The following is a 16,755-nucleotide window of genomic DNA, read 5'->3' on the forward strand; positions in this document are numbered from 1 at the left end:
CTCTGGCCTCTTCTGGCTGACCTGTGGACTTCTCTTCTTTATGTGGCCCTACATTGCATGGAAGGCCTCCTTTTGGGGAAACTGTGAACAATAAATCAGCTTTTCAGTCGTAGCCACATCCTGATCTGTTGGCCTCACTTTACCTGAATAATGAAACCTACATTTGAAACATCTTTCTGGTCTATCCTTTCCATCCCCCTGAGGTGACTGCTGTTCTGATTTCTGTCACCAGAGATTAGTTTTGCTTGTTCTGTAAATGGAATTGTCAATGTGTACATTTATAAATGGATTCTTTAACTTGGCAGATGTTTTGAGATTCATTAATGTGCTTATAGGTATCAGTAGTTTGGTCCTTTTATTGTTTAGGAATATTCCCTTATGTAAACATACCACATTTAGTTATTCATTTTTTGACTTTTATCTATTAAGAATAAAGCTACTGTGAACATTTTTTTAATGTGTGTTTTTGGGAACCTAGGTTTCCATTGCTCTTACCACATAGCTAGTAGTAGCTTTGCATATCATAGGTTGGGTGTATGTGTGTATTTTCCTAGCAGATCTCCAAAACTGTAGCACCATTTTTGCACACCTGCCAGCAAAGTTCAAGTGCTCTGGTTGTTCCATACCCTCTTTCATTTGGTTTTGTTAGTCTTTTTCATTTTAGCCATTGTAATGATTGTGGAATGTTACCTAATGGTGATTTTTTTAATTTGTTTTGTTGATGATTGACAAGGTTGAGCACCTTATGATACACTTTTGGTCATTTATATATTTTCTTGTAGAAACAGTTGTTCAATTCTTTTGCCCATTGGTAAATATCTGGTTGTTTCTGTTGCGTTCTAAGAATTCAGTGTTCATTCTGAATTCAAATCCTTTATCAGATTTGTTTGTTGAAAATATTTTCTCCCAGTCTGTGGCCCATTGTTCAGTTGTGTAACAGTGATTTTTTGATGAGCAGACGTTTTTAAAATTTTTTGATGAATTCTAATTTATTAACATTTTAAAATGTGTACATTATTTTCTTTGTCTTGTAGTAGAAATCACTATTTCTATGAAGATGCTATGGCATGTCTCTATGTTGTCTTGTAGTTTAGCTTTTATGATGAAATATTTTGTCAGAGACAATATTGAAGGTTTATTTTGTTTTGTTTCACACGGCTATTTTTAACATTTTGTTGAAAAGGCTTTTAGTCAATGGTGAATTGTTTTGGCACATTCGTAAAAATCAATTACCGTATGATTATCCACACTTTCCCAGAGTCCTTATTTAATTCTACTACTTATCTGCTTTACTCCAGTATACACTGTCATGATTATTGTAACTTTATAATGAATCTGAAAATCAAAGTCTTCCAACTTTATTTTTTATTTTCAATTGGCTTTGGATATTAAAGGTCCTTTGATTTTTCATGTAAATTTTAAAATAAGCCTATAAATTTATTTTTGTTTAAAATCCTGCTAGGATATTGATTAGGGTTTTATTTGTTGATTGATCAGTTTGGGAAAGAATTGATATTGAGCAATGTTAATCCTTCCATCTCTCCATTTTATTTTTCCAATCCTGGGTATTGAACCCAGAGGTGTTCTACCACTGAGCCACATCCCCAGTCCTGTTTATTTTTTATGTTGAGACAGGGTCTTGCTAAGTGGCCCAGACTAGTCTGGAATTTGGTATTCTCATGCCTCAGCCACCTCAATAGCTGGAGTTACAGGAGTGCACCACCATGCCCAACTACTGTTTAATTTTAAAATATTACTATTTTTTAATTTAAACATGCAAGTAGATATCCTTGATTTGTTTCCAATCTTACAGGGAAAGTGCAAGTCTTTTTCCATTACAATAAGCTGTAGATTTTTGTATGTGCCTTTTATCAGCTTATAAAGCATTCCAGGTAGTCCTATTTTGAGTTTTATCATGAATGGATTTAAAATTTTGTCAGCGTCTTTTTCTGTATATATTGAGATAATTACATGGTTTTCATCAATGTAATGTGGCCATTACATTGATTAAAATGCTATACTCCACCTTGTCTTGATGTATTTATCTTTTTTATTTGTTTCTGTAGTGGATTTGCTATTATTTTGTTAACAACTTTTGCATCAGTGTTTGTGAAGGATGTTGGTATGTAGTTTTCTTAAAATGCCTGTCCAATTTCTCTATCAAGGAAAAGCTTACCTCATAAAATGAAAGTTATCTTCTCTCTTTTATTATCTAAGAGTTTATGTAACAATTGATAGAATTCAACAGTGAGGTCATCTATGCTTGTTCTTTGCCAAAAGGTTTTTAAATAAAAATTCAATTTCTTTAATGGTTATAGGACTAGATTTTCTATTTTTTCCTGTGCCAGTTTGGGCTAATTTATGTCTTTCATGAAATTTGTCCATTTTATCTAAGTTTGTTAAACTTATTGAGCAACTATATGTTCATAATACTCTTATTATCATTTTAATTTTGTAGATCTGTGGCAATGGTTTCTTTTACTGATGGTATTGATAATTTGTGTCTTTTTTGCCTTTAATTATAGCAAAGTTTTTTTTAGCCAGTTTATTGATTTTTTCAGAGACTCTGATTTTGATTTACCAACTTTCTGTATCTTTTTGCCCATTTTTTATATTTTGCCAATTTCTGTTCTTTCTCATTTTCTTCTTTCAATATTTTTTAATCTCTTTTTTTGTGTGTAGAAACTTAGATCATTGATTTTAACACTTTCTTCTTTTCTTATGTAAGCATTTACAACTAAAACCCAAAGTTTTTTTTTTGTGTGTGTGTGTGTGTGTATGTATATTGCAGTGCTAGCTACATTTCATACACTTTAGTATATTTTCACTGTAATTCAGTTCAGAATGTCTTCTTATATCTCATATAACATTCTCTTTTACAAATGTCTATTTAGAAGTGTGTAAGTTAATTTCCACATGTTTGGAAATTTTTCAGATATTGAGTTACAATTACATTGTCGTCTGAGAATATCCTCTGTAAGTTTTCATCCTTTCATAATTTCTGAGACTTTACTTTATGACCCAGACTGTGTTCTCCCTTGATGAATAATCCATATGCATTTGAAAAGAATATGCATTCTGTGATTTGGGGGTGTTATGTTTTATAAATATTAATTAGGTATATTTGGTTGATAGTGCTTTCCTTGTATTCTGTACCCTTATTCCTTTATTTCCCACCCTGAGGGTTAAAGTGATGACTATAGGTTGGTCCGTTTTTCCCTTTTTCTGACACTTTTTTTTTTTTCCTCCTGACAGTTTTTGTTTCGCATGTGTATTTTGAAACTTTGTTGTTAGGTGCTTGTCTTCTTGAAGAATTGATCCATGGATCATTGGGAAATGATATGTTTATTTGTACTCTTTGTCTTAAAATCTACTTTGAAATTAATATAGTTTTTTTGTAATTAGTGTTTGCATGGTTTCTTATAACTTGTATATATCTCCACATGTTAAAAGTGTTTTTTGTCAATAGCATGTAGTTGAATCTTGAATTATTTGAAGTGCTGGGGATTGAACCCAGGACCTTGTGCATGCGAGGCAAGTGTTCTACCACCGAACTACACCCCAGCCCTTGTTTTCACTTTTCTTTTGCCCATTCTGATAATCTCTACCATTAAATTAGAGTGTTTACTAAATTTATAAAGATGTAATTACTGTTAAGTTTGATTTTAGGTTCTAATTTTTCTATTTTGTTTCACTAGTCCAATTCATTTTCTTTTTCTTTTCTATTTATTTCTCATTGCCTACCTTCTTTTAGATTCATCAAGTATATTTTGGCATTTTTAAAATCTCCTCCACTGAAATTTTAGCTAAAACTATTTTTTACTACTTGCACTAGGGATTATAATGTTCATACTTAATTTACCATTACCTACTTTAAGTTGATAATATGTCCTTAACATACAACCATGTGTTTACATTCTCTCTTTGTTAATGTCATACATTTAACATTTACATGTAATATCAACCTTACATTGTTATTCATTTTATTTTAAATGATAAATATGCAAGCTATTGTTCCAGTTATCTATTACTTTGTAGCAAATTACCCCAGAATTTAGTAACTGAAAGCACGCACAAATTTATCATATCTCATGATTTTATGGGTCATCAATTTGGGCAGAACTTGGCTCCGTGGTTCTTCTCTGCATGGCATTAATTGCTGTCACTCCATGGTCTGCAGCCAGCGAATGGCCTGTTTGGAAAGTCCAGCATGGTGCCATGCACATACATGACCTCTTGATGGGGAGGCTGCAGGTTGTGCCCTCTTTCATGTGGGCTCAGCATCTTTCCACATGGTCTTTCCAGCAAGTTAGACCTCTTCCAGAATAGTGCAGGGTTCTGTGAGACCAACATAGAAGCTATGTCTACTGAATTGCTAGTCCCAGAAAAGTCAAAGAGCCCCTTTAATATCTTTGGCTAAAGCAGGCACTTTCCAGCAGAGATTCAAGAGAAAGGAAAATAGATTCTGACTCTTCATTGGGGGAAATGCTAAATAATTTTCAGTCACGTTAATCTGTAACTTTTTTAAAAACTCAAATTTAATTCCTTTTTGAAGTAAAACAGGCTCTGTTTACCAGGTTATTTTTGAGTTATACAAATTCTCTCTTCATGTATTTCCCTGCATTCCCATGCTTCACTTCCATATTCCCCCATTTAATCTTGGCTGTCACAATCAGAGAAACAGAAAGTACAAAGACATGGTAGAAATCTTAGCAACAGATCCAGTTGCTCTTGGCCTGTCAAATAGATGCATGCTATTGGTTTAAAAAATGTTAATAAAACCAGCCTTTTATGTATGCCACTATTTTTATCATGTCATATTCTTCACTTTTATGGGTAATTCTATTTCCATCAGATATTGTTTCCCAACAGCAAATAGTGATATAAAGGAATTTTCATATAAGTAGGGATTTTGATAGCACCAGACCTGTAGGGTAAGAGAGCTAAAGGAAATTCTTTAGATTGAAGGGAAATAATATCAAATGCAAACTAAATGTCCAGGAAGGACTGAACAGCACCAGAAATGATAAATATGCAAGTAAATATTTAAAAGCAAACATTTTTCCTTTTCATTTATTTAAAACAATGAAGAATATTATAAGCAGAAATTATACAATTGTATTGTGGGGTTTGTAATGTCTGTAGAGGTTGTAGATAGGAAAATTATAACATGAAGAGTGAGTGGAATAAATGTCCTTATGTGACTGCAGTATTTGTATATTTTATGTGGTCATGAAATATTAACTCTAAATAGACTATGAAAAGTTCAGATACATATGGTAATCCCTAGGACAATTCTAGTGAGATAAGAAGCCACACTCCTCTCTCATTTTGGTGGGCACACAAAAATAAAAAAAGGACAAATAAACTTTAAATATTAAAATTTGAGTTTTAAAAATATTCAAATAGAAGGTAGGAAAAGAGAACAAAAACAAAAGAGAATAGAGGAAAAATATTAAAATGGAAGATATTTATCCAATTGATAGGCAGAGATTGTCAGGATAGATCAAAACAAACAAAAATCAAGACCAATATACCTGGGGATATAGCTCTGTGTTAAAGTACTTGCCTACTTGCCTGGCATGCATGTGGTCCTAGGTTCAATTCCAGTACCACCAAAATAAAACATCAAAACAAAAAACAATCATCTCCCTGCTGTCTATAATAAACAAACTTTAAATATACTGATATAATAAATTAGTAGAGAAATACACCCTGTGAAAATAGTATACGATCAAATTGGCTATGTTGATATAAAATTAAATAGACTTAAAAGCAATGTCATTTGAGATTAAAAAAAGACATTTTGTAATAACAAATGTGTCAGTTTATCAGAATGATAAAAATCATAAATATGGATTATAATAGGGTGTCAAAATATTTAGATCAAAATTAAAAGGACAAATAGGCAATTTTACAACAATTGTTATAGATTTAACGTCCCTTTCTCAGCAATTATACAACTAGATACCAAAAAAAAAAACAAATCATTAAGATACAGAAGGTGTGAACATTCTTAATCACCTTGATGTAATGGATATTTATAGAATACTCCCAACAACTGCAGCAGAGCATTCCTCTCTCCTTTTTGTGGGCACGCAGAACATTGACTTACATAGACTGTGTGCTAAGGTATAAGAAGTTTCATTTCACTGAAAAAGAGTTGAATTCATGAAAAGTATGTAATCTGACCACAATTAAATTGTTAGAAATCAGTAAAACTTAAAGGGAAACCTGTATTACTTAGAAATTAGAAACAAAGTACTAAATAATTTATGAATGGATGAAAAAAATCATCAGGAATATAAAACAAAATATTTCAAAGCAAATGATTATGGGAATATATAGAATATATCAAAATTTGTGGGATGCAGCCAAAGCAAAATTTAGAGGAAACACTGTGGCTTATGTTATGTCAATAGATTGAACAACTTAGGTGAAATGGACAAATTCTTAAGCATTTTGACAAAACTGATGTGAAGCAGAAAACCAGGAATAGCCTAATATTAAAGATATTGAACTTGCTACTACCCATAGCTTACCAAAAAGAAAAACTTCATGTGCAGATGATTTTACCAACAACTTTCATTTAAAGAAGCAACTCCAATCTAAAACAAACTCATAAAGAAAGTAGAGAACACCTCCTAACCCATTTTATGAGGCTAGCATAATCCTAAATCAGACACAGATATTATAGAAAAAAATTACAGACCAGTATCCCTCATGAACATAGACACAAATATATTGGACGTAATTTTAGCAAACTAAATAAAAAATGATATAATGTATTATGACCACAAATTTATCCTAGATTTGTATAATTGTTAAAAAAAAAAATCAACCGATGTAATCCACCACATTTGCAGGAATAAAGGAGAAAAAGCATGTTGTTAGCAGGTTTAGAAAAGTGACTTGGGCTGGGGCTATGTTGCTACTCTGTGGTCAGACTGTGTGCTTTCTTGCCTATCATGCATTGGGGCCCTCAGTTCAATTCCCACCACCATAAACAAAACAAAACAAAACTTGACAGGATTATTCTTTCTTGATAAAACAAAAATCTCTTGGCAGATACATGTGGAAAAGAACCTCCTCAGTCTGTTGAAGTGTATCATGATACACCTATAGCTAAAATTTTGACTGTTTCTAAAACAGATCAGAAACAAGTGTGCCCATCCTTAATCATTTCAGTTCTTCACTACATAGACAGTCCCACCCATTGTAATTAGACAAGATAAGAAACAGATGTGAAAATTAGGAAGAAGCAAGCCCTTTTACTTATAGATGTCATGATAGTTTTTGTATAAAGTCCTAAAACACTACAGCAAAACAAAATATTTGCTAAACAGATACGCTTGACAAATACCAAAGGTAGGGAAAAGAATCCCTAAGACTTAATAATAATAATATCCTGGATTCCAGTTAAAATGTAGGTAAAATATTTGAACAGCCACTTTACAAAGGAAGGTATAAAAGTGATCAATAAGCACAGGAAAAAGTTGTTCAACATCATTAGTTGTGAGGGAAGTGAAAATTAAAGAATAATGAGATATTACCATGTATTTTGTAGAAAGACCCAAATTTAAACTACTGACAATATTGAATATTGCTAAAAGATATGAAACAAGTCTGATCCATTGATGGTGGGAGTGGTACTACTTTGGTAAAAGTGTTTCTATTTTTTTTTATAAATTTATAAAATGACTGTCATTTCCGTTCCTAGATGTTTAGTCAAGAGAAATAAGAACATGCATTCACACACACAAAAAAGGTGTACAGAATGGTCAAGCCACTTTATTCATAATGACCCAAACACTGGGAACAACCCAAGTGTTCATCAACAAGGGAATGGATACATACGCTGTGGCACATTGATACTGTAGATTACTATTATTCAGCAAAAAGAAACAGGCTTCTTTCTGATATAGGCAACACATGGATAAAATCTCAAAAGCAAGCCTAGTAAGAGAAGCCTTATAAAAAGACTTGATTTGATTTATGTGCTGCTTGAGGACAGGCAAAAGTAATGTGGTATGGAAAAAAGTCAGAAATGTGGTTGCCTCTTACGGGAATGATGGTAGCAATGACTTGAAAAAAACAAAGGGAACTTTCTGGGGTTCTGAGACTGTTGATGCGCTTTTCTGATGTGCAGATGTATGTACTTGTCCAAATTCATAGAATGTGACCTTTAAGATTTGAGTATTTTATCTACATAACTTTTACCTGAAAATAAAGTAATTTGAGCTTTGATAATTGATACATTCAGGGTTGAAGTCTACAACCTAATTTGAAATGCTTTACTGTGATAAAACTGGTTGATGTATGAATGAATAGTGGGGTGATATATGTATGATTAAAGCAGATACAGTGAATATTAATTAAACACCAAGCAGTGGGTACATGGGTATTTGTGTGATTGTTCAACTTTTCTGTATGTTCAAACATTTTCCTACTTAATACTGGGGAAAATATTTAAAAGCATCTTTCATGATGAAAGTGACATATGTCTAGCAAAAATATTTGGAAAATATTTTTGGAAAAAGAAGTATTACCCATAGTAGTGCCATCCAGAAATAACTATTACTTAATATATTTATTTCAGTCTTTTTTTTTTCCTTTGCTTCGTTTTTGTTTTGTTTAATGGCTGGGATTATATTCTACATGCTGTCTTACATCCTATTTTTTTCTCCAATAAGCTTTATAAAATATCCCTTCCGCTGCCAAATGTTATTCTACTGAACTTGTGCACTGTAGTTGGCCTAAGGCATCATCATATGTTATGTTTAGACTGTTTTCCATATTTTACTAACATGTACTTCCATAATAGGTATCTTTTTTATAAATAGTTTGTTTTGTTTTAGATTATCCCTGTAAGTACCATGTCAAAAGTTATAAAAAGTTTTTGGGCTGCAGTTGTGGCTCATGTGTGGGGCACTAGGTTTGATCCTCAGCACCACATAAAAATAAATAAATAACATAAAGGTACTGGGTCTATCTATAACTAAGAAAAAATTTTAAAATACTAAAAAAAGTTATAAAAAGTTTTAAATCCAGTCACATAAATTGTTGACTTTCCCACCCTTTTCTTTTCATAAAGGTTTCTGACATCTCTGAAGAAACCCTAGAACTCCCAAAGCCCAGTGAAAATATCACTCATCTAGAATATTTGTTATCCACTAACTGTATATCAGATTACATTTTAAAATTTTCATTTCTCTGCTATTCCACGGCCCAGAGAGGTTTAGTACTTGCCTACAGTCCTATCTAGTAATTAGCACAGTAACCCTGTATGTCATCATTGTATCCTGCCCCAAACAGATGCTTAATAATACTTCATAAATGAGCACACTGATGAATGAAGGCATCAAAGGATTAAATCAGATCTACATTTCTGACTATTTCCCTTCAGAACTCTGAAAGATCTAGTTTCCCTCTGATATTATCCTGGGCATTGTTCTCATTTGCATATTGGTTTATTGGTTCTATCTATACTTCCCTCATGGAAAGAAAATCATCTTCTCATTTTCCTTTGGTTCAGGCCACAGAATTACATGTAAAGCCCATGTGTTACAAGCTTCTAATTGATCTATTGTTGAAATTTGGTCCAGTCCCAGTTACATCAGAATGCTGACTGCTTCTTGCCTGCTGACTTTACAAGACCACACATACCCAGAGTACATGGTTCTCTCCTCAGAGGGCAGAATGTTCAGTAGTTTTCTGTAGGTAGTGAGAGTATGTGTTTTCCCCAGTTGTGTGCACCCTGCACAAGCCCAGGATGAGGGATCTGGGTACAAGGTGCAAACATTGGACCTTGATAGCAGTTCCTTGTGCAGCAGGTGCCTGGGAGTTTGTGATTTCAGAAGTTGTAAGTGTCGCTGTCTTGTGGGGACATGACCTTTCTCTGAAACAGACTAGATGGGGAGAAGTATGGGCCATTCCTTTGCAAATAAACCCAGAAGGAAGGAAGGAAGGATTGTTTGTCCTTGTGTGCAGGAAACAAACAAGACTAATTATTCCTTATTTACTGCAATTCTTTGATCAGAGAACGAATCAAATATTGCTGTGAGCAGCTGCGTACTCTCTTGCCGTATATAAAGGGGAGAAAGAATGACTCAGCTTCAATTCTTGAGGCAACAGTTGATTATGTGAAATATATCCGGGACAAAATCCCTCCAGCCATTATGGGCCAGGTATTCAACTCCTAAAGCTTTGAATTTTATCCTTATAGACAATGCTTTAATACTATAGAATTTTATTTCAATTTTTAAACTGGAAATCAATGTGTCTTTGTATATGTGTAAAAATATCTATTGTCTATCCAACATTATCTGTCAATCACTGTATATTTCAGATTACAGAAGCCCTTCAGAACAATCGGAGGTTTTGCAAGAAACAAATGCCTATCCAGCTATCCCTCCCAGGCACTGTCTTGGCACAAAGGTATGATTAGGGCTCTTGCGAGTCCAAAGTCGGCTTGTTATTTTCCTCCCATGCTGATGCCAGATGTGTAGACAGGAATTGAATTCATCCACAGTGAGAACTCAGGTACTTATTGCTGATGTGTATCATTTCATTATAGTGATAAACACATGTAATATTCTCAGGCTCCTGGCTGTCTTATCATTCTTCTCACTCCTCTACTTGTTACTGAAGGACCTTAAAATAAGGTTGGCTGCCCCAGACTATAGTGACTATGGAGCCCAGCAGGGGCATGATGGATTCTAATGCTCCTCCACCCAGGAGGTTGAAGGCCCTGGTGCATGCAGCCCTGTTTCAGTTAGTCCTTAAAGGAACTCCCTAGTACAAAATGTGACATACCAAACAATAGCTTACTTATTTAGATTTACTAGAATACATAAACAAAGAGGAAAAGCCAGTCATTTTAGGGAAGTATCCTGGGTCCCATTCAACTCTTTGTTCTCATATTTTAAATAATTCATAGGTGAGGTTCTGTCAGGATTTTTTAGGACTTCATTGGTTAAAGAGCATTTGAACTCATCAAGTTCTAGAGGGATATAAAAACTGTTATTTATTGTTTCCTTTTAAGGGAAAACAGTGTGTTGACAAGCACTTACTCCCCTATGAGAGGGATCCAGTTCCTGGCTAACAAGTACTTGAATATGTATTCCATTGCTACTGCAGGGGACTCCTTGGATCAAGTTGTGAGAGGTGAGCCACATCTAATGCCTTTGCTGCTTATGGGATGCTGGGGCCTGCATGGACCACCTTTGCACATCTGGGCTTCTGTACCTTTGCTCCCATGACCAGGGGATCAAGCATAGCTGAAAGATTACACCATGAGTCCTTCCGGTATTGTCGGCTTGAAGTTCATAAGGTGGCTGTGGACATTTAAATAGTGTTATCCCAGAACTTGGGTTCAAAGTTGACCTTAATTACCAGAAAACACATCAATGATAAGCACATTGATAGTTTGGTTCATTATATAAATAGAATCTAAAGGGAAGGGAAGTAAAGTTGTCCCTCGGTATCCATGGGGAATTTGTTCTGGGTCCACCTGCAGATTCCAAACTGTGGATTCTCAAGTCCTTTGTGCAAAATGGCATGGTATTTGCATATAGAATGTGTATTCCTCTCCCATACAAGAAATCTCTATGTGACTTACATACCTGATACAATGTAAATGCTATGTAAATGGTTGTTATATTGTGTTACTTAGGGAATAATGACAAGAAAAATAGTCTGTGAATGTTCAGTACAGATGTAATTAAATTTTTTTTTCAATCCATGGTTGGTTGATCCCTAGATGAGGAATCCATAGATACACAGGACTGATTATATTCATATTAATTCAGTACTTATTGTGTACTGAGCATTAACGTAGTATTTACCACCTCACATTTCTGCTTAAATGTTGCCTTCTCAGTGGGTCCTTCTCAACTGCCCAGTTAAAGCTGCACATACCTCCTCACCATACATGTTGCAGGGGACTCCTCACTCACTGGTTTTACTGGATTTGTCTTCCTAACACCACCTGCTAATAGTCTTTACTTGCATGTTTTATTTATTGCCTATCTTCTCCCATTAAAATGCTGACTCTTGAGGTGGGAGGTTTTTTGCTTTTGGTCTTTGCTTGTTTTGTTCATTGCTCGTATTTCTAATACCTAGAACAATTACCAGCACACAGTAGGTGCTCAATAAATGCTCATTATGCAAACATTCATTGCCCACTGGGAGGCCTTTTTGTTATATGTGCTATATAAACCTATACCTGCCCATGTACTTGTAGAAATAAGAAGATGGGAAAGAACAGAGCCAGACAAAAAGAACACAACATTTAGTTTGTGACTTTTGGTATTCCTGAAGATAAATCTCAGTTGAGAAACCAGTAAGGCATGGAGTTACTCTCTTGAATGTTGAATGCTGGGCAACCAGACTGCCTGTCTCTCTGGCTAGCTAGTCTTAGGTGACCCTTCTGCTGACTTCTTCCAAGAGATTCTGCTCTCAGCACCTCCCTTGTGTTGAGAATGTCTCCCCCTCACACTCTCCAATTTATTCCAATTCTGTCCCTTAATTCTCAGCTTAAATGTCCCTGCCTCAATGATGAGGACACATAAGATGAACAAGATGCATTTCTTTTTTTCCTCATAGAGCTTGCAAATCAGTGGCAGAGAACATCACAAAAGTATTTTAAGTGCTATAGTAGAGGTACTGTGTGCATGTATGGAGGTAGAGTGGGGACCAAAGGAACAAAAGAAGTCCCTAGGATTGGTGTCTAAAATCAGAAGAAAAAGGGGTCAAAAATAAATAGTCCTCCTTGTTCATGTAATTGGAGAAGCCTCAGGGTGTGTTTTTTGTTTGTTTTTTTGTTTGTTTGTTTGTTTGTTTTGTATTTTTGGTCAATTTAGACTTCTTTCCTGGACTTGGGAAGAGAGAAGGAGAAGGGAGCAGGGGAAGTCACCATGAGCCACAGTTAGATTGCTTGTAGTACCTGTGGCTGAATGTGACATGGCATCATTAAATTGGCCTAGATTAAATAAGATAGAGGTCAGACCACAGGCGTATCCCTGTCAATGTTGTTTCTTGTACTTGCAGTACTGTTTATATTGTGCAGAAAATCTAAAGAACCATTTCATGGCAGAGTTTAGGCCTTTCTTGCATCTCACGGTATTGCATCATCCAAAGAGACTGCTCTTAGGAAGACACAAATTCACTAGGAGCAGAGGCTTGTGGCATGTTTAAACCAGAGAAGACCTGCAAGGTCAATCAGTCAAATCTCCATTTTTATTTTGTTTATGTATATTTTTCCTTTTGAAAAGCAGCACGCATCTTGTGCTAATCTGACTAAGCTCAGAAGTGTTCATTTTGTGTATATTCTCTTCAAGTCTTTTTTCCAGATATATTTTTCTATACTAGTAAACATATTGAACATCCCATTTGTTTCCTCATTGTTTTACTTAACTTCATATCATATATGCTTTTATCTATTGTTACACAGCTCCCATCATCATCTTAATGGTTTCAATAGTTTAGCAAATTATTTATGGAGTAATTTTCTTAGCCATCTTCCACTTGCTATATTTAGCCCTTCTATTCAGGGGCAGAGAAATTGTACACATCACATGATTGGAAATACTTCCCCATATATAGGGTTTTCTGTATTTGGGGCTTCTCTTTGAGTTGCTTTCCTGGAAGTATGTCATGGATGAGTTAGAGAACAGAGAACATGAGTATACATATATATAGCTCCTAATGTATATTGCCAAATTAGTTTTGAAAGAGGATCAGAAGAATTGCTGTGAGTTAAGCCTTGCAAATTTCACTTTTACCACCCAGGTCAGAAAATTGAAGGCTGGAGAAGCTAAATGGGTACCCAAGGCCCTAAGGCTTCATGCTAAGCCTAATCTGTAACACAGATGTGTTTAGACTTTATCAGCTTGTCTTTTGCATTAATCTATGTACACATTTGCTTTAATTACTTTTCACAAATATTCCAGGTACATTTGCATTTATACATAAAATATAATATTATTTCACTTTCATTATTATTGATGTCAAAATTATGATATTCACAATGTTACTTGAAATTAGAGTGTTAACATTATATATTTAAATATTTCTGTGGTATGAGATTTTATTTCTCACTTCATTTATAGAAATCAGTTAAGCTTTATCAATGGATAAATGGAGTTGTTCTTTCCCACATTCTTCCTTCCTTCATAGAGATGGCCAAACACACACACACACACACACACACACACACACACCCTCCAAGAAGCACACACACACATTCCAAGAAGCACAGAAATTTGCTGCTCTTCTAAAATCTTTTTTCATGACACATGAAAACTAATTTATAATGTGTATATTGTATTAAATATCACTTTTCCATCAGCATTTGAGCATATGAGCAGTACAAGTATGTAATGTGAGGAAACGAAACAGGATAATATATTTCAAATATGGTATGGTCATCTAGAGATGTGGAATTGTGTATATAGTATTAACAGATGTTTCTTTTCTTATTACAGGTCAGTCAGGCTCCACTTCAGAGAGTGCTGCTATTGGTGATCTGTATAAAACTAGAATTCCCAGTGCAGCCCTCTCTCTTAATTCCTTCCATGCTGTCAGATATTATTCTAAAGTCATCCCTTCCTATGATGCAACTGCTGTAACAAATCAGAGCATTTCAATTCATTTACCGTCAGCTGTGCCAAAAATCTCAAAGTTTCTTCCCCAGCACTGCAACTCCATGCTGGGCCAGACGAGTACAACACACCCCAACTGTCTGGTAAGTCTTTGGGAGTCTGTGAGTCAGACTGGACTCACTGTGGCCAGCAGAGTACTCACACAGTATTCTAGTTGGCTCTTAGACTGGGATCTAGAGCTCTGTTGGTTTTTAAGTTATTCTACCTGATGCATGAAAAAACAGTGCAGTGGACCCAGGTTCTGATTCCCCAAGCTGCAGGGCTGGTATCTGAATTTCTAGAAATCAGTGAATTTTGAGTGTGTCTCTGCTACTTTGGCCTTAAGTGACCAGATAGAACCTGATGTCCTCAGGTGCTGATTGCTCTTCCCCTCTGCTTTTACTAAGCTCCTAGGTTGCCACATCCTGTTTCACCATCCTCATGCTCAGCTGACTCCATAACCGGCTGCAGCTTTCTCTCTCAGAGAATAGATATAATGCAATAGATGATCATTGAGAATAGATTTCAGAGAATAAATATAATGCAGTAGATAATCGTTGAGCATTCATTATGCTCTAGCATCATGCTTACCTGTTGTGCTAAGGAGGTAGTATATAAAAATAGACATGTGATCCTTCTCTCATGAAGTGTCATGGAGGTGCAGCAAAGAAGCAGACAGTGGTGATATAGCCTGGAGCATGTAGGGAAAGTACCTTAATATATGTAATATAATCTGGACTCAAAAGAGGGGAAGGTCTGCCTGCCCCTGAAAAGTTCTCCCAAGCCAAGCTCTAAAGACAAAGAATTATCCAGGTAAGAGGTTCCAAGCCAGGAGAAAAGAGAGGAAGAACATTCCAAACAGATGGATTAGCATATGTTAACTGTAGAACCTTTATTTTTAGAAGAACTTCCAGGTCTAGTGAAAGACCCAAACAAAATTAACCTGCTTAAAAGAGACTTCTGAAAACTTTAATATTGTTGCTGATTCTTTTGCATATTAATAATATTGGTCATGTTTTGAGAACTCAATAGATAATGGGTCATATACTTCATGTTCTTAATGTGGATGATTTAAAGAATCCCCCAAGCAATCCTTTGAGGGTGGATGCTGTTATTATCTCCATATGCCATCTACAAAATGGGAATAATAGTGACCTTCCCAAAAAGCATTGTGAGAAAAATATTCCAAAGAGAATTACAAAGAAATATTAGAACATGAGGTATCCATGGATGTAGTTATGTTGCAAATGATCATCAGTATTTCAATAGGAAGATCAGGGTAGAAGGAAAAAAAAGTTTTCAAAATTATTATTTATTTATTTGTGATGGGGTCTTGCTTTATTGCCCAGTCTGGTCTCCAATTCTCGGACTCAAAACAGTCCTCCCACCTCAGACTTCCAAGTAGCTGGGGCTATAGGTGCTTGCCATAGTGCCCAGAACATTGTAAGTTGTTGACACCTACTTACTCCATGTGGTTTTGTTACAAAATTGTAAGAAAACGACTACTTTTAATAACAACAAGTACATATTTTCTTTTCTTTTTTTTTTAAAGAGAGAGTGAGAGAGAGAGAGAGAGAGAGAATTTTTTAATATTTATTTTTTAGTTTTCGGCGGACACAACATCTTTGTATGTGGTGCTGAGGATCGAACCTGGTCCGCACGCATGCTAGGCGAGCGCGATACTGCTTGAGCCACATCCCCAGCCCCACAAGTACATATTTTCAAATCTGTAGCTTTAAGCACCTGAAGATTTCACATGGTTTTACAAATTATTTCATATCATTTTAGGACATCAAAAATACCTTTGTGACATAACGAATAAGAATGGGCAGGATTCGATTAATGTGGGTTTTTTCCCTTCTTTGCAGCAACAGTTTTGGGCATATTAAGAGTACATGTTTGAAATTCACACTGTATACCACCTGCTGGGCACAGTTTGACAATACGGGAAGAGTGGAACAAAGAATAATTTTGAAAGCTACACCCAGAGACCTAATATCAAAAGAGCTGGCATTGTCTGGCTTCTGATAAATGTGCTAACAGCTTCTGCTGATAGACAGACAGGCTGTGAATGTGGTAGCCACAGGCTTGCACTCAGGCACATGCACACTTG

The 16,755-nt window shown here is 35.2% G+C and overlaps 1 protein-coding gene and 1 non-coding gene across 2 annotated transcripts in view; one reads left to right on the top strand and one right to left on the bottom strand.

The window, feature by feature from the left end:
* Positions 1–16,531, top strand: part of Sohlh2 (spermatogenesis and oogenesis specific basic helix-loop-helix 2) — a 39,709-nt gene extending 23,178 nt beyond the window's left edge. The window contains exons 7-11 of the mRNA XM_076872250.1: positions 10,040–10,187; positions 10,349–10,437; positions 11,045–11,166; positions 14,487–14,746; positions 16,511–16,531. Coding sequence (XP_076728365.1) covers positions 10,040–10,187; positions 10,349–10,437; positions 11,045–11,166; positions 14,487–14,746; positions 16,511–16,531 — 640 coding nt within the window. The remainder of the gene's footprint in view (positions 1–10,039; positions 10,188–10,348; positions 10,438–11,044; positions 11,167–14,486; positions 14,747–16,510) is intronic.
* On the bottom strand, positions 3,493–3,564 carry Trnaa-cgc (transfer RNA alanine (anticodon CGC)). Its single transcript has one exon. It is a non-coding gene; the product is annotated as a tRNA-Ala (tRNA).
* Positions 16,532–16,755: the final 224 nt, after the last annotated feature.

The sequence above is a fragment of the Callospermophilus lateralis genome, chromosome 12 (assembly GCF_048772815.1).
Source record: "Callospermophilus lateralis isolate mCalLat2 chromosome 12, mCalLat2.hap1, whole genome shotgun sequence".
Classification (NCBI taxonomy): Eukaryota; Metazoa; Chordata; class Mammalia; order Rodentia; family Sciuridae; genus Callospermophilus; species Callospermophilus lateralis.